The sequence below is a fragment of the Cetorhinus maximus genome, chromosome 1, assembly GCF_964194155.1.
Source record: "Cetorhinus maximus chromosome 1, sCetMax3.hap1.1, whole genome shotgun sequence".
Classification (NCBI taxonomy): domain Eukaryota; kingdom Metazoa; phylum Chordata; class Chondrichthyes; order Lamniformes; family Cetorhinidae; genus Cetorhinus; species Cetorhinus maximus.
The window spans coordinates 234,537,218-234,553,203 of NC_135879.1; the positions used below are offsets into that span (position 1 = coordinate 234,537,218).

General features: G+C 45.6%; 1 protein-coding gene across 2 annotated transcripts in view; it reads left to right on the top strand.

The window, feature by feature from the left end:
• The window catches only part of slc4a11 (solute carrier family 4 member 11), a 232,749-nt gene that overhangs the window by 178,952 nt on the left and 37,811 nt on the right, over positions 1 to 15,986 (top strand). For both annotated transcript variants that reach the window (XM_078554605.1, XM_078554596.1), the window contains exons 10-11: positions 3,380 to 3,505; positions 13,209 to 13,322. In XM_078554605.1, coding sequence (XP_078410731.1) covers positions 3,380 to 3,505; positions 13,209 to 13,322 — 240 coding nt within the window. The remainder of the gene's footprint in view (positions 1 to 3,379; positions 3,506 to 13,208; positions 13,323 to 15,986) is intronic.

Sequence of the window (15,986 nt, forward strand, 5' to 3'; positions counted from 1 at the left end):
TGTATTCTTAGGTTTTTATCTCTCTGCCCCTTTCTGCTATTCTCTGACCCTCATTTCCCAGATTACTATTATGGTCTCCTGTCTTGAATCTACTCCTTGATTTGCCACATCTGCCCAAGCTTGATCCCTCACCCCCTTGTTTAGTTTAAAGCCTTCCCTAGTTATGCGATTCGCAAGAACACTTGTCCCAGCACGGTTCAGGTGTAGATCGCCCCAACAGTACAGCCCCCACTTTCCCCAGTACTGGTGCCAATGCCTCACAAACCGGAACCCACTTCTCCCACACCAGTCTTTGAGCTGCGCATTCATCTCTCTAATCTTATTCGCCCTATGCCAATTTTCATGTGGCTCAGATAATAACACAGAGATTATTGTCTTTTGAGCTTCTGCTTAATTTGCTATCTAGCTTCTCATACTGACTATGCAGAACCTCCTTCCTTGTCCTGCCTATGTCATAGGTACCTATGTGGACCACGACAACTGGATCTTCCCCCACCCACTGCAAATTCCTCTCCAGTCCTGAGCAGACATCCTGAACCCCGGCATTGGGGAGGCAACACAGCTATCTGGACTCTCGCTCTTCGCTGCACAGAACAATATCAATCCCCCTCACTCTCCTGTCCTCTAGTACCACTACATCCCTGTTTGTTCCCCCTGCTTGAATGGCTTCCTGTACCATGGTGCCATGGTCAGCCTGCTCATTCACCTTGTAGACCTTGCTTTCGCTCACACAGGTTGTGAGCACCTCAAACTTGTTTGAGGTGCTCGCAAACTCTGAGGCTCCCTCACTGCTGATCAAAACAGACGGCCCTATTCTAAGATGTGTGACCGTCTGATGGAACAAGGTGCCCAGTTATTTCTCCCCCTTATGTTGTGCAATGTCTGTGGCTCAGCTTCCAGATCAATAATCCCCATCTGGAATTCCTCTAGCTATTTACATTTTCTGCAGCTGTGTTTGTCCTGGATCACCTTGGTGTCCAAAAGCTCCCACATTCCACAGCTGCAACATAGCACTGGTCCTACCATTGTTACTTATGTTGTTTATTTAATTTAATTTAATTACTCCCTTAATTAATTTAGAAAAAATCTTACGTATGCCACACCTCTTTCCCCAGTGCACAGAATTACCACATGAACCTAATTCGCTACTCACCCAGTCTCTGGCTGTCTCCGGTGTGGTCACCTGTCTCCTCGCGTGCCCCTTTTTGGTCACAAATTAGCTTAGTTACTGATGAAACAGTGACAGAACCTTTAACTGTGGGAAATTTAGAGGATCTAAAGAGTGCTGCATAAATTGAAGGTTGTTTCTTCTTCTTCTTTCATAATTCCCTCACAATCTAGTTCTGCTTGTCTAATTCACCATCAACATTAGGAATGTCGTTTGCCTTCACTCCCTGCCTGGGCAGCCTATTGCAGATATTTCTTTGCCCATGGCGTGATGTCCTAATCTGTATAATCAGATTCCCTCTCCTGAACTTCATCCTATAATATACTTGAGCTTGGGTTAACCGTTTGCATGTCCCATTATTCCAGTGCCACCTCTTTCAAAGACCGAGGAAAGGCCCTCAAACATTGGGGTTAATTCCGACTGTAACCTCCGCAGGTGAGCGCATCAGGAAAAGATGGTGGGCCAGAACCTTCTGGAGCCGGCCATCTCGGAGCGTACTCCGAGAGGTGACATTTTTTTTTCTTCCCCCACCGCCCCCCTCCTCGAATTTCTTGGCCGCGAATTGCTGGAGGCGTGAGCCTAAAATGGGCCATTTAAGATCTTGGTGAAAGATGGGATCCTGACTGTATCTCTGTACCTAGTGAGAGTTGGGGGTTAAGAGAGAATCAGAAACGATGGAGGAGGAATTAGAATCAAATTAGCAACAGAAAGATTGGAATAAAAGAGAGGAAATAAAAAGCTGGAAACGAGAAGCTGGAATAAGGTCAGAACGTTTGCAGAGAGCCTCCTGGAAAGCGTTTACCAGCTGCAGGAATGAGACTCCATCGTTTTGATTGTTCCTTGTTGAGCTGGAGAGGTTGAGTGACATTGCAGGAAGAGAAACCTCCTCATTAAAAGGCTTTTTTCTGTGACGAGTTTCATTTGCTTTAACATCGCACGTGCAGCAATTTCTTAACGAATGGGGATTTTGAGTTTTCACTTTCGCAAGGGTAAGAGCAGAACAGTACAAATCAGCCAGCAATTTGTGACAATTCACAGCGCATTCTTTCCTCACTACAAAGTTACTGGGTTTTATGCACACCTATAATAGTCTGCGCATTAAACATGCTGCTATTGTCCCAGCAAATTCTGGGCTAATGTTGCTATGGAGATGGGATCATAAAATATTAAAGCAAAATTAATGTATCACAAATCTTAATTAGGTAGCCAAGCAACCTAGAGACTATTTGTTTGCATTATTCATGGTGTTATTAATGAAGGCAATAAAATTAACTGTAACAACAGTAAATAAATAAGGAAATGCTATATATCAGTAGCAAAGGCAGAAAGTGCTGCAAATCATTGGGTCTGTTAGCATCTGAGGGGAGATAAATTAGATCATGACTGTTTTTACTATAGATGCTGATTCATGTTTACTTCTAACGATTTCTAATTCTTTTAGTTGTAGCAATGCATCTTTTGAAAAAAAAACTTACCTAGTACGAACTTTTGATAAATATGTGTTTTGTAACATTACAAATTTTCTTTTAAAATTATTTCCTGGATACCAATGGCAGCAGAAAGCTCTGAGGGCCTCAGGCTGATCTCCATGACCTCTGCCTTTCTTCAACTCTGACCTCTCGTTTATTCTGCCACTTCCTTTCCATTGTCACCATTGACCACCCAAGGCACTAAGCTATATAATTACCTCCCTATATAACTCTCCCTTTTCCTTATTAAGATGTTCCTTGAGGCCAATCTCTTTGACCAGAGCTTTTGGTCACCTGTCCTAGTATCTCCCGGTGTGGCTTCAGTGTCAAATGTTTTGTCTCGATTTAAACATCTCCGAAGCACCTTGGGACTTTTCACAATGTGATAAGGTGCCATATGAATGCAAGTTGTTGTTCTCCCTCTACCCGCTTATGTGCAGAGCCACACATCATAAAACACAAACAGTTCACTGCAACATGATGCAGGGGGAGCAGCAGTCCCTTTCCCGTGGCAGTTTTGCTGAGTCACCCATGACATCTTGCCCATCATTTCCCCTTTTCAGACCCTGATGGAATGATGGTATCTAATGTAATTGACTGGTTATAATTGAATCTAATATAATCTAAGTGACACTGGCAACATTTTAGTTATGTACGATCAAGGCTGAACTAGTTTTGAATGCGCTTAGGTTGACTTATGTGGAAACGTCTGAGTTGAACTTTGCCTTTTTTTTTATCACAGGTATAATTGGTAGCAATAAATCGATCAGGAAGTACATTACCACTATCTTGTTTCTGTATTGCATCTGCCTGCTGCCAACGATAGCCTTTGGTTCTTTGAATGATGAGAATACCAGAGGATCGATTGGTAAGATATTAAAGAAAGCTGCTTTTGTTCAGTAGGTTCCCTTGGTGCAACAACAGGAGTAGGCCATTTAGTCCCTCAAGACTGTACTGCCATTCAGTGAAATCACGACTGATCTATGACCCAACTCCATGTACCTGCCTTTTGTCCCATATCACTTTATCAATCTCCTTTTTAACATTAACAATTGGCCTGTCATCACTTGTCCTTTATGAATGAGTGTTCCAAACTTCCATCACCCTTTGTGTGAAGTAGTGTTTCCAAATTTCGCCTGAAAGATCTGGCTGTAATTTTTAGACTATGCCTCCTCATGCTAGACTCCTGAACCAACAGAAATAGTTTCTCCCAATTTATTCAACTGTTCCCCTTAATATCTTGAAAGATCAAATCATGCCTTAACCTTCTAAATTCTGGGCAGTGCCAACCTAGCATGTAAAATCTCTCCCCGTGGCTTAATCCTTGGAGTCCAGGTATCGTTCTCATGATTCGACGGTGAACTCCCACAAAGCCAATATATCCTTCCTAAGGTGTGGTGCCCTGAACTGCTCATTGTACCCCCAAGTGTGGTCTGACCAGGGCTTTTTATAGCTGAAGCATGACTTCTACCCCCTTGTATTCTAGTCCAGTAGATATAAAGGGCAGCATTCCGTTAGCCTTTGTGATTATTTTCTGTATCTGTTCATGATAATTTAATGATCTATGTAGCCAATCAGTATTCAGAAACTCAGGTCAAAATACTAAGTCCCAATACTGCAGAGTTATATCAAAGTTGAAAAGAAGACCACGAGGAAAGAATTGTTTGATGCCAAGCCCGCAAGTTGTATTAGGAAGTTGGTAATTCGGGGAGTTCCAGAGCTTTAAAGCCCTGGGAACGTTGTCGGTAGAGCAGCAGAAGGCAGTGCAGCGGGAGAAATTTTGCAAGACGTCCCTTGTGTGAAACTTCACAGGATGTGGAATCGGTCTCCGACGTTGGCAGTTCCGCTTGTTGCGCGCTGCGCTTCTCGCTGAAGGCGCATGCTGCACTAGTGATCAACAGGAGCCTCATTTCATCTCAAAATTGTGCCAGATTCTACCCATTCCTCCTCCTTTCCATTCGAATGAAACTGCTTTTAGTCAGGCTTTTTACCAGTTTTGGAGTTTCCAGCATTGGTTGCAATGCTGGATTTATTGCTTGACTTTGCGGCACTGTTTTGTTGGTGGTTTGAGCCTGCCCTGCTCTGAGCCTGACCCTTTTTGCATTGTGTCTTTTATTTAGTGCTTTAACTTTGACAGCCATCACAACTGCTGCAGCTTCCCCTGATGATGAAAGGTGTTGGGGAATGAGAGTCATTTTGAGTCTTTTGTATGGTGCGCCTTGATTTGACAGAGTCGTGTCACTTCATGAGAGTACAAGAAGTACAGATGCAACCAAACCGAGATAGGGGGCGGTGGGTAATTAGCCTGCCATTCTGGTGGATTGGAAGGTCAATGGATCATTCCTTCTGAGAGAACAGAGGGAAGAAGTGGAACTACATGTTCTGTTCTCTCCCAAACCAAACTTCTAAGAGTGGCAGATAAATTAAAAAAAGACAATAATTCTCTGGAGGTGGGATTCACTATCAAGGCCAGTATTTACGACCAATCTTCAGTTGCCTTTAATGTGGTGGTGAGCCACTGCTGCAGTCCGTGTGATGAAGGGATTCGACAGTGCTATTAGGGAGTTGGTTCCAGGATATTTTCTCAGAGACCATGAAGGAATGACAATTATAGTTCCAAGCTTCTAAATGATCTCAGGATGTGGGAGCAGATAGAAGTTCAGACATTTTAAAATATATCTTCCACTTTAATGCCAAAGACCCTTAGATGACCTCCTGACTCACGGGCTTTCATCCCTTCAGCTCTGTAGAGTTTACATTCTCAGTTTTCCATTTTGCTTTCAGTGTGTCTTAGAATCATAGAATGGTTATGGGCCATTGTGTACATGCCACCTCTCTGCAGTCTCTAGGTTTTACTGTGTCACTCCTGTGTGTGTCCAGTTTTTTATTAATGTAATATTGTTATTAATATAATGGACTTTCCATGATTGTGTTAAGCATGGGTACCAGTCATGTGACATATAAGATTCTGAGGGGACTTGATAGGGTGGAAACCAGGAGAATGTTCACTCTTGTGGAGGAGATTAGAACTGGGGAACACATTTTAAGAGATCTCCCTTTTAAGATGGCGGTGAGGAGGAGTTTTTTTCTCTTGAGGGTTGTTGTTCTGTGGAATTCTCTTCCCTGGAGAGCAGTGGAGGATGGGCCATTGAATTTCTTCAAGGAGAATGAGACAGATGTTTGATGGACAAGGGTGTTGAGGATTATGGGGAGCAGACAAGAAAGTGGAGTTGAGACCACAATCAGATCAGCCATGATCTTATTGAATGGCAAAGCAGGCTGAAAGGGCTACTCCTGCATATTGTCTCTGGACTAGTATTCCAGAGACCCAGGGTAATGCTCTGGGGACCCGGGTTTGAAACCCACCCTGGCAGATGGTGGAACTTGAATTCAATAAAAATCTGGAATTAAAAGTGCAATGATGACCATGAAACCATTGTCGATTGTTGTAAAAACCCATCTGGTTCACAAATGTCCTTCAGGGAAGAAAATCTGTTGTCCTTACCTGGTCTGGCCTACATGTGACTCCAGACCCACAGCAATGTGGTTGAATCCTAAATGCCCTCTGAAATGGCCTAGCGAGCCACTCAGTTGTAACAAACCGCTACAAAGCCACAAAAATGGAATGAAACCGGACGGACCACCCGGCAACGACCTAGGCACCGGAAACGACAACGGCGATCTCAGACCTGTTGACCCTGCAAAGTCCTCCTTACTAACATCTGGGGGCTAGTGCCAAAATTGGGAGATCTGTCTCACAGACTAGTCAAGCAACAGCCTGACGTAGTCATACTCACAGAATCATACCTTACAGTTAATGTCCCAGAGACCACCATCACCATCCCTGGGTATGTCCTGTCCCACCAGCAGCACACACCCAGCAGAGGTGGCGACACAGTGGTATACAGTCAAGAGGGAGTTGCTCTGGGAGTCCTCAACATCGACTCCGGACCCTATGAAGTCTCATGGCATCAGGTCAAACATGGACAAGGAAACCACCTGCTGATTACCACGTACTGCCCTTAGCTGATGAATCAGTGCTCCTCCATGTTGAACATCACTTGGAAGCACTGAGGGTGACAAGGGCGCAGAATGTACTCTGGGTGGGAAACTTCAATGTCCATCACCAAGAGTGGCTCAGTAGCACCACTACTGGCTGAGCTGGCCAAGTCCTAAATGCCGTAGCTGCTAGACTGGGTCTGAGGCAGGTGGTGAGGGAACGAACAACAGGGAACAACATACTGGACCTCATCCTCACCAACCTGCCTGCTGCAGATGCATTTGTAGGAGTGACCACCACACAGTCATTGTGGAGACGAAGTCTCGCCTTCACATTGAGGATATCCTCCATCGTGTTGTGTGGCACTATCACTGTATTAAATGGAATAGATTTTGAACAGATCTAACAACTCAAGACTGGGCATCCATGAGGCGCTGTGGGCCATCAGCAGCAGCAGAATTCTACTTGAACACCTTCTGTAACTTCATGGCCCGGCATATCCCCCACTCTACCATTACCAGCAAGCCAGGGGATCAACCCTGGTTCAATGAAAAGTGCAGGAAGGCATGCCAGGAGCAGCACCAGGCATACCTAAAAATGAGGTATCAAACTGGTGAAGCTATAACACAGGACTACTTGCGTGCCAAACAGCATAAGCAGCAAGTGATAGAGCTAAGCGCTCCCACAACCAATGAATCAGATCTAAGCTCTGCAGTCCTGCCACATGGAGTTGTGAATGGTGGTGAACAATTAAACAACTCACTGGAGGAGGAGGCTCCACAAATATTCCCATCCTCAATGATGGAGGAACCCAGCACAGCAGTGCAAAAGATAAGGCTGAAGCAATTCCTAGAATCTTCAGCCAGATGTGCCGAGTGGATGATCCATCTCTGCCTCCTCCGGAGGTCCCCAGCATCACAGATTCCAGTCTTCAGCCAATTCGATTCACGCCACGTGATATCAAGAAACAGCTGAAGGCGCTGGATACTGCAAAGGCTATCGGCCCTGACAACATTCTGGCAATGGTACTGAAAACTTGTGCTCCAGAACTTGCTGTGCCCCTAGCCAAGCTGTTCCAGTACAGCTACAACACTGGCATCTACCTGGATATGTGGAAAATTACCCGGGTATGTCCTGTACACACAAAGCAGGACAAATCCAACCCAGCCAATTACCGCCCCATCAGTCTACTCTCCATCTTCAGTAAAGTAATGGAAGGGGTCATCGACAGTGCTATCAAGCGGCACTTATTTAGCAATAACCTGTTCACTGAGGCCCAGTTTTGGTTCTGCCAGGGCCACTCCACTCCTGACCTCATTACAGCCTTGGTTCAAACATGGACAAAAGAGCTGAACTCCCGAGGTGAGGTAAGAGTGACTGCCCTTGAAATCAAGGCTGCATTTGACAGAGTGTAACATCAAAGAGCCCTAGCAAAACTGGAGTCAATTGGAATCAGGGGGAAAACTCTGCTGGTTGAAGTCATACCTAGCACAAAGGAAGATGATTGTGGTTGTTGGAGGTCAGTCATCTCAGCTCCAGGACATCACTGCAGGAGTTCCTCAGGGTAGTGTCCTCGACCCAACCATCTTCAGCTGCTTCATCAATGACCTTCCTTCCATCATAAGGTCAGAAGTGGGGGTGTTCGCTGATGATTGCACAATGTTCAGCACCATTCATGACTCCTCAGATACTGAAGCAGTCCATGTGCAAATGCAGCAAAACCAGGACAATATCCAGGATTGGGCTGACAAGTGGCAAGCAACATTCATGCCACACAAGTGCCAGGCAATAATCTTCTCCAGCAAGAGAGAATCCAACCATTGCCCCTTGACATTCAATGACATTACCATCACTGAATCCCCCACTATCAACATCCTGGGGGTTATCGTTGACCAGAAACTGAACTGGACTAGCCATAAAAATACTGTGGCTACAAGTACAGGCCAGAGGTTTGGAATCATGTGGTGAGTAACCCACCTCCTCCCAAAGCCTGTCCACCATCTACAAGGCACAAGTCAGGAGTGTGATGGAATACTCTCCATTTGCCAGGATGAGTGCAGCTTTCGCAACACTCAAGAAGCTTGACACCATCCAGGACAAAGCAGCCCACTTGATTGGCACCACACCCACAAACATTCACTCCCTCCACCACCGATGCACAGTAGCAACAGTGTGTACCATCTACAAGATGCACTTCACGGATTCACCAAGGCTCCTGAGGCAGCACCTTCCAAACCCATGACCACTACCATCTAGAAGGACAAGGGCAGCAGATGTATGGGAACACCACCAGCTGGAAGTTCCCCTCCAAGCCACTCACCATGCAGACTTGGAAATATATCGCCGTTCCTTCACAGTCACTGGGTCAAAATCCTGGAACTCCCTCCCTAACAGCACTGTGGGTGTACCTACACCACATGGACTGCAGCGGTTCAAGAAGGCAGCTCACCACCACCTTCTCAGGGGTAACTAGGGATGGGCAATAAATGGTGGCCCAGCCAGCGAAGCCCACATCCCGTGAATGAATTTTTAAAAAAAAACAAATTCTATGTACTATCGACTAACCAAAAAGAAACATGAGGCTTAAGTTACCAGGGTCTCAAACTTGTTAACTTGCCATTGCTGTGGATTTTTAAAAAATTCACTCACAGAATGTGGATATTGCTGGCAAGACCAGCATTTATTGCCCATTATTAATTGCCCTTGAGAAGCTAGAGGTGAGCTGCACGCTTACATACAACAGAGTGACTTGCTCTGCCTTTTCAGAGGGCAGTTAAGAAACAACCACATTGCTCTGGGTCTGGAGTTGTATATAGACCAGACCACGTAAAAACAGCAGATTTATTTCCCTAAAGGGCATCCGTGAACCAGATGGTCTTTGTGACAATCCGATAATTCCATTGTCATCATTATTTATACCACCATAAATTGTGTCATGTAAGTCAACCTTTGAAGCCTCTAATAATCCTTCCAAAAATATGGGTCACCTTATATACCAAGTATAAAATGTGAACCACCTGTGTGCGTGGTCACTGTTTTTAAATGTGAAGAAAAACCCCGGTAATTCATACTAAATTAAAGTGGCGCGGTTTATTGAATGAATTAACCGTTTAAAGGTACCATTAACCACAATCAGAGCATTTTAAAACAGTCAAATTCATTGTCTTCGACATCCGAGTTAATTGAATTTATTCCAAGTCAATTTGGCTATGGCATCATCGTAAGGATCAGATTTGGTGCTTTCACTTTCAGAATCATCCCCCCCCCCCCACAACAAATCGTCATCATCTTCTCCATCCAGTGAGTTGGATATTCTGTGGCCAGGATTTTCCGCCCCCGTTGGCGGTGGGCATCATGGTGGGCATGAACGGACAAATGCCGTGAAAGCCCAAAATCGGTTTTAAGCCATCGTGAAACCAGTTAGCGATTGTCCACCTGTCAAGCCACCGCACGCCGGGGAGCTAATGTAAATACTTTAACATCTCACTATAAGCCCCGCTCGCCGGAATCGTACCCCTACGCTGGATCATCCAGGCACATTGACGTGATTGCACACTGATGTATTTCACAACTGTACATAAGCTAAGTCCACCTGGCGGGCTGCACTGTGCTTGGGAATTCGAGGTTTGTTTGCCTACCTTGCTTTAGACAGACAGCACTCACGGCCATCAGCGCCAGGCTTCACAGGCAGCACCACACCACTTTTAGGGGGGCTCATGGGCAGGTCTCTACCTACTGTGAGGTGGGGCTGGTTTTTCAGTGGTTGCAGGGCTAGGTTTTGCTTGGGGAAGGGGGAGAAGTGGCCTCAGGGAAGGGAAGAGGCTGCAGGCCGAGGGCTGTACTGGGGAAGGGGGGTATCCCAGGGTGTGTATGTGGGGACACATGTTGATCTGTGCAAGTGGCCTCAAGATGGTGAGGGCTGAGGAGGCAGCCTCCAGAGGAGATGAGGCCAGATGGAGATGTTGAGGGTGTGTGTGAGAGAGTGAGTGTGTGATGTCCCTTGAACTGGGATGCCAGTGAATGTGTGATGGCCTTGTGAGTGTGTAAGTTTAGAGTGACGCGATGGTTGCTTTACCCTGGCCGCACAGATGAGATCACTCATTGTCTTTCTGCACTGGATAGCCTGTCTGTGGTGTGGTGTCACTGCCCATCACTGCCATTGCCTCCTAAGTTGGATTGGGAAGATTTGCTGGACCTCCTGCGGCCAGACCGGGGGTGAGGACATCATGGCGGGCCTCCAAAAGGCATCCCAGTGATGGGTCCCTGCACTCTTGGCTTTTGCAGCCATGTCTTCACTGGAGCAGTCCTGGACTGGAAGCATTGAGAACTGTGTGCACAGCTGCAGTTTTAGATGTGGCACCCGGTGTGAGGAAAAGGTGAGGTAACGGTGTGGTGGGCGATTTCGATGCCGCCCAGCAGCCAGACGGGGTGTTTCCTGTGGCTGCGTAGTTAATGAGGCAGGAAACGGATGGTACGGCGCGAGAACCCGCCATGGTGGCCAGTGGGTAAAATGTCGTCTTTCATGCCCGCTACCGCACTTAGTGTAAACCCGGGACAATTCTGCCCTGCATTTTTTTGAAAGATCTGATGACACTTGGTGCACTAATAGCATCCCACAGTTTGGTATTGAAACCACACAAAACATCAAGTGGGGCAGCACCCCATGCTTTGAAGGTTTTTTCTCCCTGAACCATCCTCTCATTCCATTCAGTGCGAACATGATCCTCGAATGGCTTGTTGAAGCACGTGTCCGATGGCTGAACAACAGATGCTAGACCCCCTGGTATAACTGTAGTGTGGGCATTATTTCTTCACAGGCACCACTTGAACTCTCCAGTTATATGGGATCGGAACATGTCCCACACTATTCTTTGCATAGGTCACCATTTCACATGTTATCAATCCACATCTTCACTCCATCCAACTGTTGTCAAGGGCATGATTTAAAAACTCCTGAGACTTGATGTTCCACATGGTTTTATGTCTGAATATTACCACTGGCTTTAATTTCACTCCTGCCATGCAGACTGGTACCACCGTGAACCCTGTCGTCTTGTATCCTGTCGCTTTCCTGTCAAAACGTTTTCGAACCTTTCCGTTCAGTTTCTAGGCATGTCGAAGTTCCTGGGCGTTTCAGCTGCGTTGCTGATGTGGAACAATGGCTACTCGTGTTTTTGCCAGTATTTGATGATGAATCTCTGGAAACTGGCAATTTTGCCATTGAGGTTTTTTGCTAGTCTCTGACCGATCTTGGCCTTCTGTTGCAGCACTAGACGTTTTCATTCCATAAAGTGGCTATACCAACTAGCCGTTGCTCTGAAACCTTTGCTGGACTCGCGGTTTGGTTTGACCCACTCAAGTGTGTTTGTTTATGCGCATTGCGTTTCTGGTGACCAGGTTAATGATCCCGGCGATTTTCGAGGACCCATTCTGATGAATGCTTCAAGTCTGGTCCCTGATCTCATGGCACATTTGGTCTTGGGCATCTTCTCCAAGGTGGATTCCTCCTCTTTCCAGTCTTGCACCAGTTTCTCATTAACACCGAATTCCCCCACTGCAGCACAGTTATTGGATGAGTTAGCAAATGCTACGACTTTGAGGTTGAAATCAGCTGCATACCTCATTTGTTTTTTGCCGGAAGAGCCATTTTCACTTGCTGTGCCATGCCTGGTCAGCTCTGTGTGGGTGAGAGTCTTACCTCCTGTGCATTATCTTCACACGCAGCTTATACTGCCCGCTTGATCCCGTGCAGTATAAGGTAAGTAAAACACGCATTTCTGGGTGAAAATTTAATGCTGACGACTAATGCAAGTATAACATTCCGTAGCTGAAAAGGGAGGTGGGGGGTGGGTGATGTTTATGTAAAAGCATGATATTTGGCATTGTAAAATGGGGTTGTCTTAACGCCATGATCTCTGGCAGTTTTTAACTCCAGGTCTATTTAACTAATTGAATTTAAATTCCCTAGCTGTCTTGGTGGTGTTGTCTCTGGATCGCTAATGGACTACTAGTCTGTAACATAGCAACTGTCACCATACCCCTGTAGGGAGGTTAATGAGAAAACAGTGGAATGTGTTTCCCTTCTTTGTCCTCTTCTACTTTGATAGCCGTAACAGCACAAGAGGAGGCCATTTGGCCCATTGATTCCATGTCGGCTCTCTGTAGGGCAATCCAATCCGTCCCATTCCTCTGCTCTATCCCCGTAACCCTGCAAGTTTATTTCCATTGAGTGCCTATTCGTTTTGCTTTTTGAAATAATTCACTGTCTCCACTTCCCCTTGAGGGCAACGCGTTCCAGGCCATTACCACTAGCCGCGTAATGAGAAACAATTTTCCTCACGTTCCCCGCTGCATCTCTTAGCCAAAATCTGTTTCCCCTGGTCTTTTGTACCATCAGCTAATGGGAACAGCTTTGTTTTGTTTACCTTATCTAAACCTGACTTAACCTTATACACCCAGTCTTTGAAAATGGAACAAACTTTTGAATGTAAATAGAAAGCCAGCTGACGTTGGAAACTATATTGAATCTCTGTTATAAGTGCCTGTACTAACCTCAGTTGTTATTTTGCAGATGTGCAGAAAACCATTCTTGCCCAGTGCATTGGAGGAGTGGCCTATGCAGTCTTAGCTGGTCAGCCAATGGGTATAGTTTTAACAACTGCACCCCTGGCCTTGTATATCCACGGTATGTTGTATCCCATCGTTGATCTACACCAATGTAATTATTATTTTTTAAATTGTTTATGTCTCTCTTTTTGAAAGAACTTTTCCGTGCTGATTGAATGAAGTACTTTATAAGTACAGGTGTTGTAGTCCTGCTCCCAGCACTCTGCTTAAATTCCTCCTAGGCTGCGAGGGGATGTGGGAGAGGATATGGAGATGCGCCTGACTCCACAATGGCCTAGTACAGGCTGGTTACTCACTGTGTAGAGAATTAGAAATGTGAAGATGGGCTCCACTGCAATGTGCATTAGATGTCGCCTCTGCTAAAACTAAACTGAACACCATAGATATACATAGAACCGTAGAACCATAGAACACTACAGCACAGAAAACAGGCCATTCGGCCCTTCTAGTCTGTGCCGAAATATTATTCCGCTAGTCCCATTGACCTGCACCTAGTCCATAACCCTCCAGACCTCTCCCACCCAGGTATCTATCCAATTTATTCTTAAAACTTAAGAATGAGCCTGCATTTACCACGTCAGATGGTAGCTCGTTCCACACTCTCACCATTCTCTGAGTGAAGAAGTTCCCCCTAAACCTTTCCCCTTTCATCCTAAAGCCACGTCCTCTCGTGTTTATTTCTCCTAATCTAAGTGGAAAGAGCCTACTCGCATTTACTCTGTCTATACCCCTCACAATTTTGTAAACTTCTATCAAATCTCCCCTCATTCTTCTACGGTCCAAGGAATAAAGTCCTAACCTGTTTAATCTTTCCCTGTAACTCAACTCCTTAAGACCCGGCAACATCCTAGTAAATCTTCTCTGCACTCTCTCAATCTTACTGATATCCTTCCTGTAGTTAGGCGACCAGAACTGATCATGTAGACATGATCTAGAGTTTGCAGGTGACTGGAGTGCCGTTGCCACTCTGCTCTGGATTTCCAAGCCACTCTCGACCTCTTCAATTCTGCGCACAAGAAACTCAGCCTGTCCTTGAATGTCGCCAAAACAGAACTCCTATGTCAACCCATACCTGGTTAGTCAAATATTCCACCTCTCAAGTATATTGAAGTAGAGGCTCTGGAATGTGTTGAGTGCTTGCCATACCTTGGCAGCCACCTCCCTCATTGATGAGATCCAACACTGGATCAGCTGTGCCAGCTCAGCCTTCTGTAAAATATGGCAGCAAGCGTTTGCCAACAAAGATTTCAGGAAGTCAACAAAAGTCCTAGTGTACAGAGCAGCTGTCACCACCACAGTGGTGTACTGAAGTGAGACCAGGACTGTGTATCAGCGACACAAACAAGCCCTAGAGGGATTCCATCAGCATTGCCTCCACTGCATCCTCCAGATTCAATTGGAGAACAGTCAAACAAATACTTGATAATAAAAACAGAAAATGCTGGAAAAACTCAGCAGGCCTGACAGCATCTGCAGAGAGAGAAACAGGGTTAACGTTTCGAGTCCACACGACTCTTCTTCAGAGTTTCAGCTCTGCAGCAGAACCCAGAGTTCCAGCTCTGAAGAAGAGTTGTGCGGACTCGCAACATTAACTCCGTTTCTCCCTGTCACTGTCAGACCTGCTGACTTTTCCCAGCATAGTAGGAAGAGGACGGTGATAGAAAAGACTTTGGCACCAGCTGATGCCCAAAGTAGCAAGTGCGCTGAAGAGACTAATTAATTAGCAAGGCCTGTGTTTGGGCACCTTTTGGTTTTTCAGGCATTGCCCGGGTATCTTATTCCAAAGCTACTGTGCAAATTCCAAGTCCTGCATCAGTTCAGTTCCACAATTTGATTTGAAATCGCAGAACCTGGTTCGAGAATGCAGGTAATTGATCAACGTGGTCATGTTCAAGGTTCAAGCCATCTCCCCCTGTACCATCCAATTAATCACTAAGGTTGTGAGCCACAATTAATCTCCTATCCGAGAGCTGATTAACCAAAAGACCAGATTATATCAGTGTAGAATTATGAATAAACATTCCCTAGATACCAATTCATTGGTACCGGCAGCACAGGAAATGAGAATCACTCGGGTTTTGTAGAGTATTTGGTCATTGCTATCCATGCTTATCCCCAGAAACTTCAGTCTAGATATTTATTGACATTCTCCTACTCCTTTTAAAAAAAATTCTGCATGAATGGTCCATCTCATCAGCCCCTCGTGTAGAAACTGGTAACCTGGGGTTTATTTTTTCCAAAGAATCATGATGAACAAGAGCTTGCTATTCATGTGTGGAAAATGGCCCACAGCATTTCACTGATGTTCAGGGAAAATGGATTCTGAGCCTCAAGCAGGATTGTGACCGAAGGTTTAGTTGTAGAGGTGGGGTTTTAAACAGCCTCTTGGAAGGAGGAGCAGATGACGAACAAAGGTGCTGAGTGACGAGATTCCTGAGTGATATCGATGTGGCAGAAGGCACAGTTACCCATGCTGCGGCGAAGGGAAGAGTGGTGCATGAGCGGCCAATACAAGAATACAAAGTCAAACCTAATCCCACTTCTGAATGGACCAACAGTGCTTCTTATTTCAACTCATTCAACCCACAGCCTAACCAACTTAAACCACCTCCACTTCTGGCAGAGAAGACAGTTGATTTTATTCAAGGAGTCCATAATTGCTGCTTTAAAAGTTAGGAAGGGTTCCTAAAAGAGACAAATATGCATTGTCCCTATTTTCGTG